The sequence below is a fragment of the Taudactylus pleione genome, unplaced genomic scaffold (genome assembly GCF_031769625.1).
Source record: "Taudactylus pleione unplaced genomic scaffold, aTauple2 ptg001592l, whole genome shotgun sequence".
Lineage (NCBI taxonomy): Eukaryota > Metazoa > Chordata > Amphibia > Anura > Myobatrachidae > Taudactylus > Taudactylus pleione.
Genome location: NW_028285989.1, coordinates 870,285 through 890,353, shown reverse-complemented (window position 1 = coordinate 890,353; position 20,069 = coordinate 870,285). Strand labels below are relative to the sequence as shown.

General features: G+C 43.3%; 1 protein-coding gene across 1 annotated transcript in view; it reads right to left on the bottom strand.

The window, feature by feature from the left end:
* LOC148442259 (fish-egg lectin-like) overlaps positions 1-20,069 on the bottom strand; it is a 78,031-nt gene that overhangs the window by 47,082 nt on the left and 10,880 nt on the right. The window contains exon 2 of the mRNA XM_088464116.1: positions 11,939-12,166. Coding sequence (XP_088320242.1) covers positions 11,939-12,166 — 228 coding nt within the window. The remainder of the gene's footprint in view (positions 1-11,938; positions 12,167-20,069) is intronic.

Sequence of the window (20,069 nt, the reverse complement as noted above, 5' to 3'; positions counted from 1 at the left end):
CACTGTGTTTAGCCAACACACAGTGTCTGGCCACCGGCTGTTCGCTATGTCCAGTTTCTAAGGTTTGCCTAATGGCGCTTCTATGATGCGCCATTCGCTCCTTGAATTGTCTCTGGGTTTTGCCCACATAGGCTAAACCACAGGGACAACTTAACATATAGACCACATATGTAGTCGTGCAGGTGACAGGGAAATTGATTTTAAAACGTTTACCTGTATGGGGATGACAGAACGTGTCTCCTGTCAATAATGATCTACACGTAACACATCCCAAACATCGGTAACATCCAGCTCTACGGGTCAAAAAGTGATCTCCCTTAGATTTTTGGAAACCAGTTATGTCCAATTTGACAACTTGATCCCTGATGTTGGAATTCCTGGTGTAACTAGGTAATAGCTTAGTGTCATGCAGGGACATAAGGTCAGGGTCACTAGTGACCATTGGCCACCATTGTTTAGCCATACGATTGACCTGTTGACTATTAGGGCCAAATCTATTGACCCATGGAATCCTCTGTTTAGATAAAGTTACATCTCTGTTCTTATTAGACTTTAAAGTATCTTCCCTTGGGGTATTAATAACTTTTTGATTAAGCTGTAAAAGATGTTTGCGTTCATACCCTCTTGTAACAAATTTTTCCAACATCTCATCCAGTGCCTGTTCAACCAGAGCTGGGTCCGAAGTGATCCTTCTCATCCTCAAGAATTGTGAGTAAGGTAGACCCTTACGGAGGGGCAAGGGGCAAAAACTTTCATGGCGTAAAAGGGTATTTCTATCAGTTTCTTTGCTATACAATGAAGTACTAACCTTGACGGTATATATTAACATCCAGGTATTGGATGGTCTCCTTACTCATTTTGTACGTTAGCTTTACCGGACTGTTGGAAGAGTTTTGGGATTCTAATAGAGATGTAAGTTCTGTTTCTGAACCACTCCACACTATCAAGAGATCATCTATAAATCTCAAATATAAAATGACATGTGGATTCAAAACCCCTTCTGTGTATAGCAGCTGCTGCTCTACACTATGTATACATATGCCGGAGCCACTGCCGACCCCATGGCACAGCCTGCCCTCTGAATGTAGTATCCTCCATCATGATAAAAATAATTTCTGGTCAAAACTAATGTTAGTAATGTCAGAAAAAATTCTACCGATGGCCCAAAATAATGGGCATTATTGGTTATTAGCTTCTTCATTGCTTCTAACCCCTCCTTGTGAGGTATGCACATATACAAACTTGTTACGTCTGCACTGCATAGTATCAAGTTCTCAGGCAGAGGCCCTGATTCAGAGCCGGACGCTCTGACAGAGCCGGACGCTCTGACAGAGCGCTCGCTCTGAATCAGGGCCGTCCCTCCTTCATTTTGGAGCTGACCGCTCGCATAGCTGTGGGTGACCACCCACAGCTAAAGCGAGCGGCCAAAATGATGGTCGCGATGGTCAAGACCATCGCGACCATCGGGCTTGCAACGAGGCCCTGCGGTAGGGTCTCGCTGCCGCAAGCCCAGGAGTGCTTTTGGCTCTATCAGAGCCAAAAGCACTCCCACTGACATCACTAGTGATGTCAGTGGGGCCGGCCCCATATGGTAGGTGTTCCCATGGGAACGCCTCCGTCTGGGCAGGCACGCCCCCGGCACGCCCACCAAAGGGGACGTGCTGTCAATCAACATCGACAGCACACCCCCTTTGGTGCGAGACCCATAACGGCGGCTTGGCCATCGTTATTCCGGTCTCGCGCATGCACACGACGGAGCCGCCTCCGTCGTGCGCATGCGCACTTGGGCAATATCGACCCGCATACGAGCGCTCAGCGCTCGCGAGCGGGTATGAATCAGGCCCAGAGATCCCAATTCCTGTAACTTCAATAATAAATCAGTAAGAATGCAAGTGTTCTATACAAGGATTTAACAACGTGTCCAAATACGTCCCTACTGGTTGAAATAAAGATCCCCTGGCAGAAATAATAGGCCTGCCTGGGGGATCTATCATACTTTTATGAATCTTGGGTACTGTATAGTACAAAGGAACTATTGGAAATTTAACCTGTAGTGCTAAACTTAACTCTTGATTAATTACCTTATCTTGTACCACACTGTGCAAAATAGAATTTAATTCAGATTGAAAATTCAGAGTAGGATCTGCTGTTAATGATTCATAAGTACTGACATCATTGAGTTGACTTAAACACTCTCTCTGATATGCCTACAAATCTTCTACTACTACACCCCCTCCCTTGTCCGCTCCCCTTATGATAATATCAGTCCTGCTGGATCTTAAGGCTGCCATTTCATCTCTGTTGAGATTATGGTGATGAAATGACTCTTGCTGTAATTCTAAGCCTTGTTTGTCCAACAAACTTGTGAATGTTTTGGTAGACGCATTCTATGACGTCATCTTCTGTAGTCGTGGTGGTATCAGCTCTCTTACCAAAGAATCTTTAATACGAAGAGTCCTATTAAACTTGTAAGTGTCTATCTTCCATTGGACGGGGTCCACTTTGGATGTGGGTACAAACGAAAGTACTTTTGAAAGCACTGATAATTCAGCCTGTGTCAGGGGGAAGGCTGACAAATTAAACACTAGGTCCTTGGTCGGTATGGCGGTTTTCTTCTGCTGCCTCTCGTTCTGTCCTGACCTCCTCGTTTGCCTCGACCTCCTGTGTAAGGGGTGTAAAACGTGGATCGTGTCTGCAGCCCTAAAGGGAGAGCCTGGTCTGTAGAGGTATCCATTTGTGGTTCTGCCTCTCTAGCTGAGGTACTTGAGCCTTGTGTTGCCCCTAAATTGGCTCTATATCATCTGTATCTGGGATTACTTGCTCTAGCACCCCTGGATCCCATATTATTGATCAAAGAGTAGACTCATCGCTGCATAATAGTCTGTATTAATGTATTCTTATGTGCATTATTTTAAAATTATGTTTTTCTATGTTTTTTATGTTGTTTATATTTTTCAGCAGATGCAGTGGTTGCCTAGCAACCAAGACACATGTTCTGTGATGGAGCGCCTGGATGTCCCCGCCTGATGACGTCATCACGCCGGACACACTGGACTGACAGCGTGCAGTGCGGTGTGGCGGATGGCGGGGACAGACAGGTGAGCACCATCTGTGTTAATTGTTTGTATGTCAGTGTGTATTTATAGCAGTGCATTAGGAAGTAATGTCATGTATGAATCCCTGAAGACGGGGGGCCGTCCCCGAAATGTTGGAATAAAATTATCAACTTTTAAGTGCATTTGAACAGTCTGCAGCGTGCCACTTTATTTGCTGTCGAATATATATATATATATATATATATATATATATATTTTATATCTTTTATTTCTTTAATGTTTATCAATATGACATTCAGAAAAATGGATATTGCTTTATACTTGTGTGGAACTTTATAGTTCGTTATTATGTATCCAGATTACAGGCAGTCCAGATTTCCAATGGACAAAGTAAAGCACTCAGCTGGTGAATAAAACAATCTAATTGGACTTTGCTTAAGGCGGAGAAACGCGTAGACACATCCTAGTGAGATTGTTGACCGGTCAATATTGACATCATTCCTCTTGGCTGTATACTACATGAGCCGCTAGTCCGGAGAGGCAGAGACGGTGAGATACAAACCGGCAATTGATTTTCTACTGCTGACCAACTTACAAGACAGTGCAGCATTGTATGAGAGTCTGTATAAAAGAGCAGGCAGACTGCCTAACACATCGACTGTGCAGGAATGTAATAATATACAGATACACTATCTATAAAGATTAATGACTTGTCGGTGATCTATAAGACTGTATATGAGCCACATAATTAAGTGCTTGTTTATCTTCACATATCAACAATTTCTGGGGAGCGAATGACATTTCATATTGCTTATTAGAGAAATCAATATATCCACCAACAATTATATGTTTTTCTCTGAAAACTGTCACAAGGGAATGTCCCCGTGCTAACATGTTGCAATTGGAACAAAGACAATTTGATTTTGTATATTGGATACATTTGCCTGCACTGGTGGATACAGACTATTAACTGTGTCACAGCTTGGAATCAAAATAATAACTAGAAGCTTCTCCCAATTAGGGCAATAGACATTTGCCTTTCTTCCGGATTCAGAGGTTCTTGGGTGGGTTATGGTCATAGATTTGACTGTATTGGATTCATTGTATTTTATATATGTGTATGTAACATTTTATAATATCTGATTACATTTATTAATCTGACAGCGCCTCGGAACACTTACCTATTTTTTGTGTCTTAGCTGTGTGCGGGTTGGTATATCCCCCACTCTGATTTTCCGGGCAGCAGTCAGAATATTCCTATATATTACTACTTAAGAGGTACAGTGCCAGACTTTTAGGAATTTTTAATTGAAGACCTCAATTCAGTCATTTCCGATTTGAAAGAGGAGAGCAGGAGATGGATAGAATGGAGGGTCACAGGACCATCCAATGGGACAGGGTCTTCCGGTGAGGGGGAATCAGCTATGAAAAGAGGTAGAGATACCGAAGAAATGTACTGGCAGAGCCAATTTGTCTGTTTTTATTTTCTTTGGGGTTATTACAGATTTTCAATCAGGATAAATATAAAATTGAGAATAATACCATGGGAATCGAAGTGGCGATAGGATATACATGCGGCAGTTGATTGTGATGGTTACGAGAGCATATTTGGTAGGAGCAGTCAGGGACACAAAGTCATTATTCTTCAAATGAGCTTGGCAAGGTGGAACTTATAGGTGCTGTAGGAGTAACCTAGAGCCACCAAAAGGTATCAGCAATGAAGTACAGCTCAACAGTTCAGTAGGGCTTTACAGTGAATGAACATATAAGGCAGAGCTCTCATGGCACTTTATCTGCTTTTGAACAAAAATTTATATTTCTATCAATGCTAGTAGATTCCAAAAATCATAGAAATAAACCTGAAGTTTGTACGCTGGTCGGGTGTGATATGAGAGTCCCTAGGATGTAGAAGGTAGAAATGTGTTATTTAACCAATCAAATATTACAGTGCAGTCAGTTTATAAACATGTGTAGCTTAAATAATAGAGATTAATGTGAACATACCATATTTCATATGGCTGCCACAAAGGGGAAATTATTCAGTTATTTGTACTTAGGATAAAAGTTAAATGGGCGATCCTGGTATTTTCCCTGGGTTAATTACAAAACAGCCAGACATCAGGAAATTGGGCATGACATCACTATGGGGGAACAGTTTATAAAAAGTATAGGAACATTTTGCTTTGTGTCAGATTTGGGGGTTAATTTCTAAGTTAAAGTCTGGATCTGCATTTCCTGCCACCACCACCTCAGGCAAGAATAAGCTGAATGGTAATTTGTAACCCTTTTTATTTATATCATCTCTGTAACTAAACATTGCACAATAAAGTGTTCCTTTGAAAAAGCTATTAAATCAATAAGGTTACACTATAACTATTATTCATTGCTAGAAGCAGGGGGAGATTAACTAAAGGTGCGTACACACTAGACGATATTTTACACAATTTGCCCAATTTCAGTGCATCGAAACGACAAATCATGTAAAATATGCCCAATCGTGAGTGACCACTCATGATCATGATGCCGATGTGCGTACCCGCAGGTCGTACATTGTATCATCAAAATTTGATGAAGGGGTCCCTTGTATTTAGCGCAACCAGCACTGGGTTCTGATAAGGTCCTGGCTCTGGAAATACAGGGGAAAAAATGCGTAGGGTTCCCAAGAATTTACCAGAACCAGCACCAAACTTTTTCTAGCATGGGTATAATGCCACAGCCAAGGGAGCATTTTTACCAGGTCCCCAAGCTAAAGCATTACCCCTGACTGCTAGTCAGCCCAGGCTGGGGATCCCTGGGGATCCCCCAATAAAGGGTTCCCCTTCTCCAGGGCACCCCAAGCCTAGGCTGCTAGCCCAGCCGTTCTCTGACTTTCAGGAGTAACTTAGCTAACTCAATTTGAAGCTTGCAGGAACAGAAGTGGGATTCCAAAACGCTTGCAGACAGAAACATAAATCCATTGTTGTACAAGGGAAAGTGACCGCACCATTTAACAACCATCTCTTCGATTATACATTTAATCAAAACATTGATTTTCACATTTGTATTGAAGAGGTGCTACCCACTATGGTTGTGTATCCGGTATTAGGAAAACAAGATAATGATATGGTGCACTAGGTCGTATATAAAGTTAAAACATTACATTTATTTAAATTGATATTAAAATAGTTTCAATTAGGATACACAATATACAAAAATGGTAAAATATTAATAAAATGAGTATCGGAGACTGTTTTGTAGACAACCAGAAAGATAACAGAATCTTTATTTGTTAGGCTCATTGCCAATATACGTATGTGTACTATGGGCCTGATTCAGCTTTGGGAATAGCGTAATGCTGCATACACAAACGTAGCAATATAAATGCATGATTTGAATGATAATGATATAGTTCATATCGTTATTGTTCAAATCGTTCCTTTTTTGGCCCCTACCAACCCACCAACGACCAGCGATGTGCGTTGATCGTGGGTCGCTAAAGTCGGTGAATTGGTGGTGTGCTGGATGATCGATATCGAATCGAATCGCTGGCTGGGCACTCTGTGTGTACACACCAGAAGATAAAGCAGGTAATTGTGCATCTGGGTAACACCATGCTAAACTGCAGGTGGAGCAGATGTAAAATGTGCAGAGAGATTTAGATTTGGGAGGGGTGTGTCCAAACTTAAATCTAAATCGCAGTGTAATAAAGCTGTGCAGCATTGGTGGGCTACATGTAAAAGCAGCCAGTATTTACCCCGCATGCACAGTTATTTGCAATATTGCACTCTGGGCCTGATTCAGCATGAATCGCTATTGCGATAGCGTATGCAGACTGCAGATTGTTGCATACTGCACATGCATCTCAGTGCGCAAGTTAGCATTGCCATCGCTCTGCATTCACCAACACAGATACAAAGCCATCGCAGAGTGATTGAAGTCAGGGCAGCGTTTCGGGTGGTGATGGGGAAGTGGTCTGAGAAACGTAGTCGTGCCTGTCCGTTTGCACACCGTTACAGGGGCGTGCATAATTTAGCCACTGCGACAACATACGAAGCTTGTGTGCTCACTGCATGCAATGAGATTAGCAATTTCTGAGTAAGGTCAGACCTGTTGTAACTGTGCGGGAGGGACCGATGTTACTCGATATTACTGATGTGAATGCAAGATTGCATGGTATTACAGATGTGCGAAAGCAGTAGTGGGCATCTCTGTGCTGGCTTTGGGCATCTCTATAGTGGCTTTGCAATTGCAGTCATTAGCATATTTTCGCAGCAGACCTGCGTGCATAATCACAGCTGCGATCACAATAGCGATCCAAAATGAATCAGGCCCTCTATTCCCAAAACTGAATCAGGCCCAATCTCTAGGTTTACCATACTATCCCTTTAAACTGGGACACTCATGAATTATACAGGTTCTGTGGCGGATTAAAACCAGATGAAATGCAGGCTTGTAGTCAGCCAGCCACATAATCTGTGTAATGAGTGTCCCAGGTTTAAAGGGTAAGCCTACCTATATCTGTATTAAATAGTTACATCATATCATTACTATTTATCATTAGCAACTGTTACAAAACACTGGTGAAAATATACAATGTTTTACAGTGTCTGTTCTAGCTTCTTGGTCTCATTTTATTATCTACAAGAATTACAGCCTGCTAGTACTATGATATGTTAATAGCACCACTTATTTGTTTAATAATCTGTTCTACTGGTTTTTCATTGTCTTAACTTTAAACTGCATAAATGATGTGCACTTTATTTCCTATAATGGAATATTAAAATCACATGCTGAAACAAATCCAGGTAGAAGTCTTTTGGTTTTGCAAACTGATACATTAATGGAGGATCCAAGCAACATGAACAGGCAACATAGATCAGAATAACTGGACAGGCTAGGATCTGGAACCTATACAGGCCCAGTGACTAGAGGCACAGCTGTAACAGGCCTGAGGTTCCATAGAGCCCTACAGATAAGCCTCACTCTAACCTCTGCCTGCTCTGCTGCAGTGATCAGCAGGGCGCAGACATGTATGGACGGAATCTGTCCAGGGAACAGCTGCTTTACTGCAATGATGGCGGCTGGTACAATAAAGTGAGTGTGATGTTATGCAATGCTGCACCACTGAAAGTTAGACCAGATGAGCCATGGCAGGCAGCAAGAAGACATAGAAGGTAAGTGTGGGAGCTGGAGCAGCACTGGGCTAGGGCTGGAAGAACACTGTGGGCTGGGGCTGGAGGGACACTGTGGGCTGGGGCTGGAGGGACACTGTGGTCTGAGGCTGGAGGGACACTGTGGTCTGTGGCTGGAGGGACTATGTGGGCTGGAGAGACTCTGTGGGCTTGAGACGTGTGGTCTGGAGAGACAGAAGGGATCTGGAGATGGAGAGACAGAAGGATGGCTAGGGCTGGAGAGACACAGGGGGCTGGAGAGATACAAGACAAGATGAGGCTGAAGAAAATTTGAGGGAAGTGGCTAGAGATGATCCACAATTGGTAGGATTAGAAGGATAAGGCTTGGGGACAGTAATCTTCATTCTAAAGAAACATTACTGATACAAATGGTACAAAATTAGCAAATACAGTTTAATAATATATAATTGTTTGATCAGAAAAGTTCACATTTTGCCCTGCACCAAAACTGGTTTTTTATTGTCTACATTTTTTGTAAAACATTTACCGTTGGTTACAAACATTTCATGACCAGATAGGATCTGGTGATACATGCATTTTTGCCTTTTTGCTTATATGAAGATAGCTGTGTGCAAACTTTTTGAGTCCATTTGTGACAAATGCATGACATCATCGGCATTTAATGTTACATATATGTTTTTTTATATCTGTGTGTCATTCAATATTGTTAGTGAATACATTATTCATTTTATAAATATCTTTATTAAAAGTTAAGTTTTATACACATTCATTTGGGAGTACCTAGACACCTACAGAATTCATACAGATACTGCACACTTGTTTACCTTGATTTTTTTTTTTAAATTTCATTATATAATTTTTTTTGGGGGGGGGGTTTGATTGCATTGTGTCTATATTTCAAGCGTACCCCCTACCTGAGTCCTTTTGATCCTTGTTTCTCTTTGGATACTTTTTAGTTAATCAGTGACAAAGAGCAGCCCATCAGATCCCGAAGTGCTGGAAATGCCCCCAGAGTGATGACAAACAGGGACATATCATGCAGACACAGCTGTGTGTCGGTTCTCACCGCGACTAATTGCCATGCCGGACCAATTCATTTACCGGGGAGCCCCCGCAGACAGACTTTACCTCGCAGCTCATGGAGGTGCGAGGTAAAATCCTCGTAAAAACAACCAAATCGGCCTCACACATGGGGAAAACCCATTGATTCCGCAGTATATGCGGAATCAGTGTGTTTCCACGTGTGTGTCCTGATTGTATGGTGCAGGAAAAAGGCTGTTTAATTGAATAGCCGCGGGGATGTTGGACGGCAATTTGTCGCGGCTAATTGAATCTTCCCCATGGACAGCTATCTGTGGGTGATCCAGGGGGTGGAGCTTAACATGACCAGAGAGAGCATCGGCCAGTATGTAGATGGGGCTTCAGACAGAAGGGTGCGGAGTTACCGATGGCCCCGCGGTCGGCAGGGCTTCAGTTAGACAATCAGTAGGTTGGGTAGAGTAAATGGGCAATGCTTCAGGCGGCCGGGACTCGGGAGGAGCTGGGCTGTTGGTGGGTACAGGAATTTTTTTTTCCTGTCAGCACTGCACTGTAGTGGATCATATGGGCCTATTTTCCTGTGTGGCCTGGAGCTGTAGCTCCATTTGTCCCATTTATAATCCAGCCCTGGCAGTGAGGCAGGTGATTAACAGGGAAGACAGATTAACTCCTGCAGTAAAGATAAAATGTCAGACTGTCACAGCTGCACTGAGGTACTGCAGGCCAGATACAGAATAAGGACAGAAGGGAGATGTAAAAAGCCTTGAAGAGTGATAAAGTGGAGAGTTATAAAGTACCAACCAATCAGCTCCTAACTGCCATTTTTCAAACACAGCCTGTAAAGTGACAGGAGCTGATTGGTTGGTACTTTATCTCCATCCACTTTATCACTCTCCAAGGCTTAGTACATGTCCTAAAAGCAGGGGCGCCGAGAGAGGGGGTGGAGCAGATAACTAATTAACCAGGCACGGGCTTGCTGGAGGGGCCTGGCGAAGGCCCCACTCTGGCGCCGCCCCCCTCTTACATCGCAGCAGCCCAGCACACGCTGCTGTGTGCTGGGCTACACTGGGAGACTGCTTACGGCTGCTAGGCAGCAGCCGCAGCTGTCTTCTATGCCTGTGGGGAGAGCAATCACACTGGACGTGCCCCCCACTGGCTATGCGCTGGGCTGAGGAGCTCACTAAGGGAATGTGGCCACGCCCCCCCGTAATTAGGTCATGCACCTAAAAGTACAATATTGTTGTCCAGTCAGATTTTTCCATAATATGAATGCAGCCCCCCCACCCCCATGAAGCAGTGACAACATGACTTCTCATTTTCCCATAAAAAGCCACCACATTCCTGATCTGGGAGGTGCTATCACAACTGCAGTGTGGAGTAAACAACCAACGTCAGACATTACATTTCTATGAAAATTATTTACAAATATGTTAACATACTAGGTTCAATGTTATTCAAAGAGAACAAAACCCAAGCGCTGTCAGAGACCTGCTGGAAATAAAGGGATGTCAGCCCCAAAAAAACACATAAACGAGAAAACAAAATATTCCAGTGCTACTAATGTATAGAAAAAGGATGGACAATGGACATTTGGAATGATAATTCTAATACAAAATTTTATACACTATTACACTAAAAATACATTAAAAGAAATTATGTACAAAGGAATATGAAAATAAAAATGAGAATGAAATAAATAAATAAATAAAATAAATAAACTAATATAAAAAAGACACATATACAGTAGGTGTAGGTGAACCATATCTGATGATTCCTAATTGGATCTTCCTTCCAAATATAACATAGTGTCCCTCAGGCGAGTAGAATTACCGTTATTGGATGAATGATTTTTCCACAGTCCGTGGCAACATTCAATGGCCGATGCAGGTATTAGGGCTGTAATACTCCAACGGAAGATGCATACTTCGCCAAAGTCAACAGGGGTTCGTGCAATCCAAGAAAGTATATAGCCAGTTGAATGGATAGGATAGTCTCCAAAGCTAAGACTCAACGCGTTTCACTGCTTCAAATCACGTCCAGCTTCCTCAGGAGCTTCCTCAAATCACATCCAGCTTACACCTATATGTGTTTTTTTATATTAGTTTATTTATTTATTTTATTTCATTCTCATTTTTATTTTCATATTCCTTTGTATATAATTTCTTTACATGTATTTTTAGTGTAATATTGTATTACATTTTTTATTAGAATTATCATTCCAACTAAACATTGTCCATCCGTTTTCTATGCATTAGTAGCGCTGGAATCTTTTGGTTACTTGTTTTTAGGTTCAATGTTATGTATAATCCGCGTATCCACTACACAATATATTGGACGATTTGAACGATAACAACATCGTTATCGTTTATCATCCGCATCATCGTGCAGTGAATATGTCGCCAACGACCAGCGATGCGCGCTCCCGCTGGTCATTGTCGGCATCCGTCATCGCCCGAACCTACTGTCCAACCTGACGATATCATCTGGCTGTGCAGGTTCGGGGATGAGGGAGGGTACCAGCACTGAAAGACATATTGTTCAGTGTGGGCACAATATCCACTGCACAGTATAATGAACGATGACAATGTCATTATTGTTCAATCGTTCATTAATCGTGTAGTGGATACGCGGCTTTATACTGTACATTAAGGTGACCTTTTATAAAGTCATAGGACCTGATCATTTTTCTATGAAACGTTCTGGTGTTCTTACCTGACAAAAGCTTCCAATTGTTATTTTGTAACTTGAAGATGTTGTAAACGTTGTTGGCTCCCCACACACCGGCTGGACCCACAGTCACATGGATGAGGTTTCCTGGGATATGCTGCCAGTCATTACCCACCCAGTGGAAAATGTCGCCATTATTATTTACACCGTACACTTCACCAGCACCAGCGTCCACCTGCTTTAGGCTTCCAGGAATTACCGTGCATTGGAGTTCTAGGAGGCAGGGGATTAAAATAAACAAGATGAGTAAGGCAATGTAATATAATGCTTAGAATGTGCTTTGCAGGGATGTTAAATATGTATTATTTGGATGTTATTCACAATTAAAATGGCAAAGGACCTTATACTATCACTACTACACTACGCATGACATATATCACATTTTAGGCGCAGTGAGTTAAGCATTTATCTCTTATACCCGTTACTCTTTATTAATGAGTTAATAAAAAAAATACCGGTCATCACTAATACCCTTTTTCACTAGATTGCCGGGTCGCACCCGGGATTATGTTCATGTGCCCTGGGCATGACCTGGCTGAGACCCATGTCAGACAGGCGGCCCTACCCAGCACTAATGCCAACTCTCCCTATACAGAGGACGGAACCTGGGCCTCATCGACCTGGGTTACCCGTTCACACTACGTCACGATCAGGGTTGAACACACCTTCAAATCTTCTCGTGACCAGGGTTGAAATGCTGGGTCACTCGACCGATCTTATTTCAACCCTGCCCTTCACACAGCACAATAACCCGGTTGCTGCTCGCTCGTGTGCACAAACTGGGTTATTGAAGCTAGTGGAAAAGGGGTATTATAATGTTCACATAAATGGAGTCCATGGGAATGACATTGTAAAGATATCTGTGATACGAACTGCTTTGCAGCTGAGATATGTCCACTCTGCTGTTTTTCTTTTAATGATAAAAATATGATAAGTTTAGATTGCTTAGTACAAAATACAGTACTGGGTATAGAATTTTAAGTGGATCTTTAAAACATAGGCCCATATTCAATTTCAGACGAAAAGTCCAGACTTTTCACCTGCTGGACTTTTCGCCTCCTTCGCCTGTTTTGCAGGCGAAAAAGTATCGTGCGCGTCCCCGCCAAACTGGAACAGGCAAAAAGTTCTGTCAATTTTTGGGAAATCATCCTGGCACCACCTAAAGATGTCCTGACATGGGGGATCACTATGAGTATCCCTGTTTTTGCCTGCTGAAGGGAAGTCGGGTTTTTAAATAGCCGCGGCAGGTGCATAAATGCGGCTTTGGAGAAGGAGGTACATGAAAATGGGTGCAAGCATATTTTTAAGTCCTTAAAATTATTTACATTTTTTTTTCAAAAATGCACCTGCCGCTACCACCCGCACTGAATAAAACACCTGCCGCATATTTGGAAAACCCTCTGGAATCAATTTAGCTACTTTAGGATTTTGTACGCCATATTTTTAACCCCCAAAATTAAACTCAAGTTTTTGGGGTGTTCCGATTTTTTAAAAAAAACTGTTTTTGTCACACATCACTATTAGGGGACATTCCCAGAGGTGCAGGCTATTTTTTTAAGCCTGCACCCCTAAACCCCAATTCTGCACTTTTTTTTGCCACCTATTCTGTGGAGAAAACTGTTCCCCGTTTTTTTACAAAGACTTTTCGCACCGGAGAAAAGTCTCTGAAATTGAATACGGGGATAATTGAAACAGGCGAAAATGACGTCATCACGGGTTTTCGCCTGAAATTGAATACGGGCCATAGTATTGTTACTTTACATAGCAAATACAGGGCTGGACCTGCTAATAAAGTAAGACCACCACCTGTTTAAATAGCTGTCTATCCCAGACCTAATTGCTCCTTTTATTTGATTACATTTGTTCTTTAATTGGAGTTTTACTGTCGGAGAGTGTATAACTAGTGGCATTATAGGGATTTGTTATATATTTCCACTCTTCACAGTTTAACTAATTATACTACACAGAGGCCCTGATTCAGCGCCGGACGCTCTGACAGAGCTCTCTCTCTGAATCAGGGCCGTCCCTGCTCCTTTTTGGAGCAGCCTCCTGGCCACTCGCATAGCTGTGGATTACCACCCACAGCTATAGTGAGCGGCCAAAATGATGGTCGCGATGGTCAAGACCATCGCGACCATCGGGCTTGCGACGAGACCCTGCGGTAGGGTCTCGCTGCCTCAAGCCCAGGAGTGGGAACGCCTCCGTCTGGGCAGCCACGCCCCCGGCACGCCCACCAAAGGGGGCGTGCTGTCAATCAACATCGACAGCACACCCCCTTTGGTGCGAGACCCATAACGACGGCTTGGCCGTCGTTATTCGGGTCTCGCGCATGCGCATGATGGAGCCGCCTCCGTCCTGCGCATGCGCACTTGGGCACCATCGACCCGCTTGTGAGCGCTCAGCGCTCGCGAGCGGGTCTGAATCAGGCCCAGAGTTTATACTCTTCTGCTATATATGACATTATTTTGCTTTGCTGGTAAATAAGGCTCGTGTGCAAAGTAAGGCGATATATACTTGTTAGCAAAAAGGGCATCTATTAGTCTAGAATTGTTTTACATTTGGCAAACAAATTTGAGCTGTAAGAGAGGTTTTGAGGTAGGTGAAAGCATAGTAAGGGTCATATTCAATTAGTTTTGCCTCAGCGAAAAAGTTCCGCCTGCGCAACTTTTCGCTGACATCGCGTGTTTTGGATGCAAAAACTTCCATGCATGTCCCCCCTATTCGCCCTATTCAATTACAAACCAGGTGAAAACGGCAAGCGGCGAATGCGGAAGAGGCAGAAAGTGCTGTCAGAATTGGGCATATCAGCCTGAACGCCCCAAAAAGATGCAATAACATTGGGGATCAATGTAGATGGGTTTCAATAGCCCTAATAAAACTGTTTTGTTTACTGAAGTTGTTTAAAATCCTTGTTATTAGCATATTTGCCAAAGTAGTGAAGAATGGCATTAAGTAGTATGTTTTGGTGAAAATAAGTAGTCCTGTCAAATTTGGGGTACTTGAAAATGGGGACTGGCATATTTTAAAATCTCTAAAGTGTATTTTTTAAAAACATGAAAAACGCACCTGTTGCATGCACCTGCAATCCTAAAAACACCTGACCCAGACTTGCAGACCCTCAAGAAGTCCATTTAGCTACTTTATGCTTGTCCCCCTAAATTGTGCTTTTTCACCCACGAATTAAAGTGCTTTTTTAGGGTGTTCTTAGGGTTTTTTTTTACACAGCCATCCTTTGGGGGTCTATCCCAAGGTTTCTAAGTGGTTTTCCAACATTTGCACCCCAAAATAAAAATGTTGCATTTCTTTTCTCCAGCTATTCAGAAGCAAATCTTTTTCGCCTATTACATTATTATTATTACATTTTATTTATAGGGCGCCACAGGTGGTCCGCAGCGCCGTACATACAGTAAAGGGTACACAGAACATTACATTACAATACAGTAACCAAAATATAAACAGAACACAAGTAACAATTAGCAACACAATTCTCCATACACAGTACAGCTCTGAAGGTGAAGGCTGTCATAGAAGTGCTAGAGAAGAAGGCTGTGAGACAGTGGGAAGGAGGACCCTGCTCCTAGGAGCTTACAATTGCATTGACTTAAGTTACATTGCATTGACTTTCCATGCAGGCGAAAACCGTCTGGAATTGAATTTGGAGATGAGTTCCGAGCAGGCGAATAGCCGCGATCGGAGATACTGTTTTGAAAAGCGGCTTTTCGCTTCTTATTGAATACGGGCCTAAGCTAAGAATAGGTAAGAATCCTAGGTTTTTTGCTGATTGGCTGGCATGACAGCCTTGTTGCTAGGCAGGTTAGTTTAAGTTTTAGATCACCTGGCTTATGGTTCGGCCAATGGTTCATTCAATCAAGGGTGTGTTTATTGGGATTAGTATATAATGGGTTTTTTTCTCCTTGAGACAGCCTCTTTTACATTTTGGAGTTCTCCAATGGATGAGTATCCAGTGGATGAGTATCTGGCAATCCTGCCTCACTTTCTCCTACATGCTATCAAATCTGTTCCTCCTCCTGTTCTTACTTGCATCTCTTCTCTTTTTCTTTGTTGTCTTTTTTCTTTACCTTTTGTTTCCCCCCTTCCCCCCCCCCCCGCACGCCGCCTAGAGGAGTTAGCCTGCCCGCTCAGAGCTGCATCAGCTCGGGAGTGCGGGCGGAGTTCCCCCCCTCCTCCCCACCCAGCGCTCACTTGTTCCACTCACTCGGCGCAGGGCGTTCCTGTCTGCCCTGCTTCCCCTGCCACCTCAGCTGCGCCCCTCCCTTCCCCCACGTACCTTTACCCTTCCCTCCATACCTCCCCATGGTTTTCCTTCTCCCCATGATAATTCTGCTTCCTGGCAGTTCAGGCATCCACCCCCACAACCGTCCCCTCCGTCCCTCTCATTCCCTGGCCTTGGTCCCTCCTACTTCTGTTCCCATTAACCCCCTTTACCTCCCCCCTGCCTGCAGCTTCGCCTCTGCAGACCTGGCCCTGTCCCCTGCCTCTTCCTTTGGTCTCTGCCCCTGCTCACCCTCCGCCACCTTCCAGTTCCTCTGCTCCCATTCTGGCTGCTCACCTTTCTCCTTTAGTTTCAGGTTTGCCGTCCCCAGCTGTGAATTCTACAGACGTTGCGGTGGCTTGTGCGGCTACTGTTCCAGTGCGCATCAAGGTGGCGCCGTATGGCGGTCCGGTGGGTCCACAGTGTGAAGTTTCAGATGATGCAGTTCCTCTAATGTTGGTGAGTATGATATACTTGACTTTCTTCCCTTGCCCGACTCCAGTTCTAGCTATCACTTGTTCCCCTGGATGCCCGCGTAGAGTTGTATTGCGCCAACACCTCGATTCTTAGGTGTTTGTGCGCAGGAGAATTTAGAATAAGATTCGCTTGGGTAAATTTGTCGATTTTTTTCATGCTCACTGATGAGATGAGGCAGGCTAAGAAACCAGGGGGGGCCTTGGGGAAGGGGCTTATTGCTGTTTTCATTTGTGGCTTAAAGGCATGCTGAATTTTGTGGCCTGTTATCTGGAGACGCGTGCCGAGGAACATAAGAATGTACTTGAATATATTTATATATGATATGTTCACGTCCCAAAGGGCTCGCATGAAGGAATATGACTTGCAGCTTTGCTTGTTAGGTTTTGGTGCCTTTTTTGATGGTGTATGTGTGCTGCACCCCAGCCTTTAGAAAGGCTTGCTGAGGGCCTTACAAGTAATTTGTTGTTGTTGGAACTGTTTCCGATTGTCCCGTCAGTGGAACTTTGGAGTAGTTTTTGCGGAATCAACATGTGGTTTTCTGGTGCAACAATCTTGGGGTGGTGCATGCTATTAATAATCAGAGGCCTCCACCCGCCCCCCCTCCGGCTTTGTGGCTGTTAAGGCATTTGGTTTTGTGCAGTTTGGATGTTGTCGAATCTGATCACTAGCTATACAGCTAATGAAATAAGGGCCTGATTCAGACCCGGTCGCAAGCGCTGAGCGCTCGCAACCGGGTCGATGGTGGCCCAGAGCGCATGCGCACGATGGAGCCGGCTCCGTCGTGTGCATGCGCGAGACCCGGATAGCGACGGGCAATCCATCGCTCCGGGTCTCGTACCAAAGAGGGCGTGCTGTCGATGTTGAGTGACAGCACGCCCCCTTTGGTGGGTGGGCCGGGGGAGTGGCTGCCCAAACGGAGGCGTTCCCATGTGAATGCCTCCGTTTGGGGGCGGCCCCACTGACATCACGAGCGATCAGAGCAGGAAGCTCCCTGGGGCTTGCGGTTGCCGAGACCCAACCTTAGGGTTTCGTCGCAAGCCCCGATTGGTCGCGATGGTGTTCACCATCGTGACCATCAACCTGGTCGGTCGCTAAGCTGTGGGTGGTAACCCACAGCTTAGCTAGCAACCAGGAGGCCGCACTAAAAAAAAGGAAGCGGCTGCCCTCATTCAGAACAAGCGCTCGCTTCTTGCGAGCCTATGACCTTTTAGCCAAGCTATATTGTGTCTGTGTCTTTATTTATTAGTTTATTTATTAGTTTAAGTTTATTGTTAAGTAATATAAGGTGTTTTTGAGGCTTAATTAGCATTAAACTAATGGAGGTCTTATGGATTTTAAACTGACATAAAATTTGGGACATACCCGCCTGTAAAATGTAGCTCCACTTTAGCCTGTATTAAGTCATCAATAAAATTAAATATAAAGTGTTGAATATGTGTGTACTATTGGTGATGGTAATAGCAGACTAATACCCCTTTTCCATTGACATGAAAATCCCAGGTTATTGAACGTGAAAGAGCATCAACCCGATATTTTTGTTAGTAGAAAAGTTTCACCCATGTCCAGTCACCAGGGAAGGGTTTTTTCCGGGTAAGGCTCAGAGTAAACGGGTAATCCAGGTTGTCCGACCCAGGACCTATTTACAGCACGGGGAGACCCACATTCCGACGCAAGATGTAATCTCCAAGCGCTGGCACTGTATCCATGTGCAGTGTGAACGGCACCGATCCGGGAATAATCTAGGTCAGCACCACAGTGTAAAAGTGCATGTCCCGGGTCTGTCTTAGTTTGGAACCCTGTTCCAAATACCAGGTCAGACCAGAGACTTTCTTGGGTATGAAAGTATATACCAGAGTTTTCACCAAGTATGCTGCCAAACCTGTGTGGCTCCTTATAAATAAACAATAATACTAATTTAATAATATGCTCAAACTATACTGAAAATTAAAATGCAAAGTATTAATTGCCCCCTAGGGGTTAAAGTGGGCCCAAACCAGTTCCGCCTCCTCCGACCAACCTCAGCCCGGCACTGCAGGGAGGCTCCATTTGCCGGACTACTTATTAGCCCATTCATTGATATGGAGGACTACAAGAAATTAGAAGATCTATTATTGTTAGGATCAATAAAAATGAGAGAGATATTATTTTAAAGAAAAATAAGAAATTCCAACATGATAGAAACATTGCATTAAACGAGTCTCTTATTTTACCATTTAGTGGAACAGATAAGATGGAAAAGTTCCTCCCCATGGATCATCAGGCTGGTCCAAACAAAAAGCTAGGAAATGACAGATATAATTTTGCCAAAAATAAATCTCGTGGCACTAATAAATATCATTATCTTAACTATGAAAAATCATATACCCAAAAGTTCACTAAGAAAAATTGGGTGAAAAACAGGCCGAATGAGGACAGGAGAAAAAACTCTTTTCAGTACCCTAATAAGACAAAAGTGAATAGGTGGTATAAAGATACAGTAACCATAAAGACAAATGGGTTATCCCTACATTTAATCATTTCAATACATTGAGTGTTTACCTTCCAAAACTTACTAGAGATAGATGGAGAAAATATCAGAATTATAAGGAGTTGGCCACCCCAAGTGCTATGAATAGCCAGAATGATTTTTTAGAGAGAGGAACCAACAGGAAGTGGTCCACCTAAAGGATCAGAGCAATATAAGACTAAAAGAGGGAAAAGGGCAGGGAAACCTAGACCCAAAAGACAAAACAATAGAAATAAGAAAAATAAACTTCTTGAGTTACAGAAAAATGGCCATACTGAAAAGGATGGTGCCACTGAAGAATCGAGTAATACCAAGGTAGATACTGGCACAATAAAGATTTTTTAATCTAAGCAATTATGTCATGAATGATATTGAAAAGGCAGTACTTTCTAAAGGTTTAAAATTTGCCCCTTCAAACAAAATACATTTCTTTGACCTTTTCATCGACTTACAAAAATTTGCCCGTAAGTTATTGTTGAAAAGGTTTTTTGCGGATGATGGGACCAATGAGGGTATCTCTAAAAACATATTCAAAAAAGATCTGTTTTTAATCCCTCATTTGCCAAATGATGTTTTGTAGAAGCATTCTACAAAAGTGTTGTCAGGACTGCGACAATTTCAGTACATAAAGATAAACTACATTTGCCACAGTTCCAATGTGGTCGTTGGAGGAGCTATCCTGCTTGCTGGTGTTCTCCACATACAGGGGAGAAAGAGTTAAAGTGATCATCTGTTTCAAAGGTGTTGTCAGGTTGTGGGATTTCTAGATTGCTCATTATTTCAAAGCTGATTCCATTTGGGTCACATGTTCTGAACTTCCTATGGGTCACAGACCTCTAGTATAAAGCCTGTATAAAGTA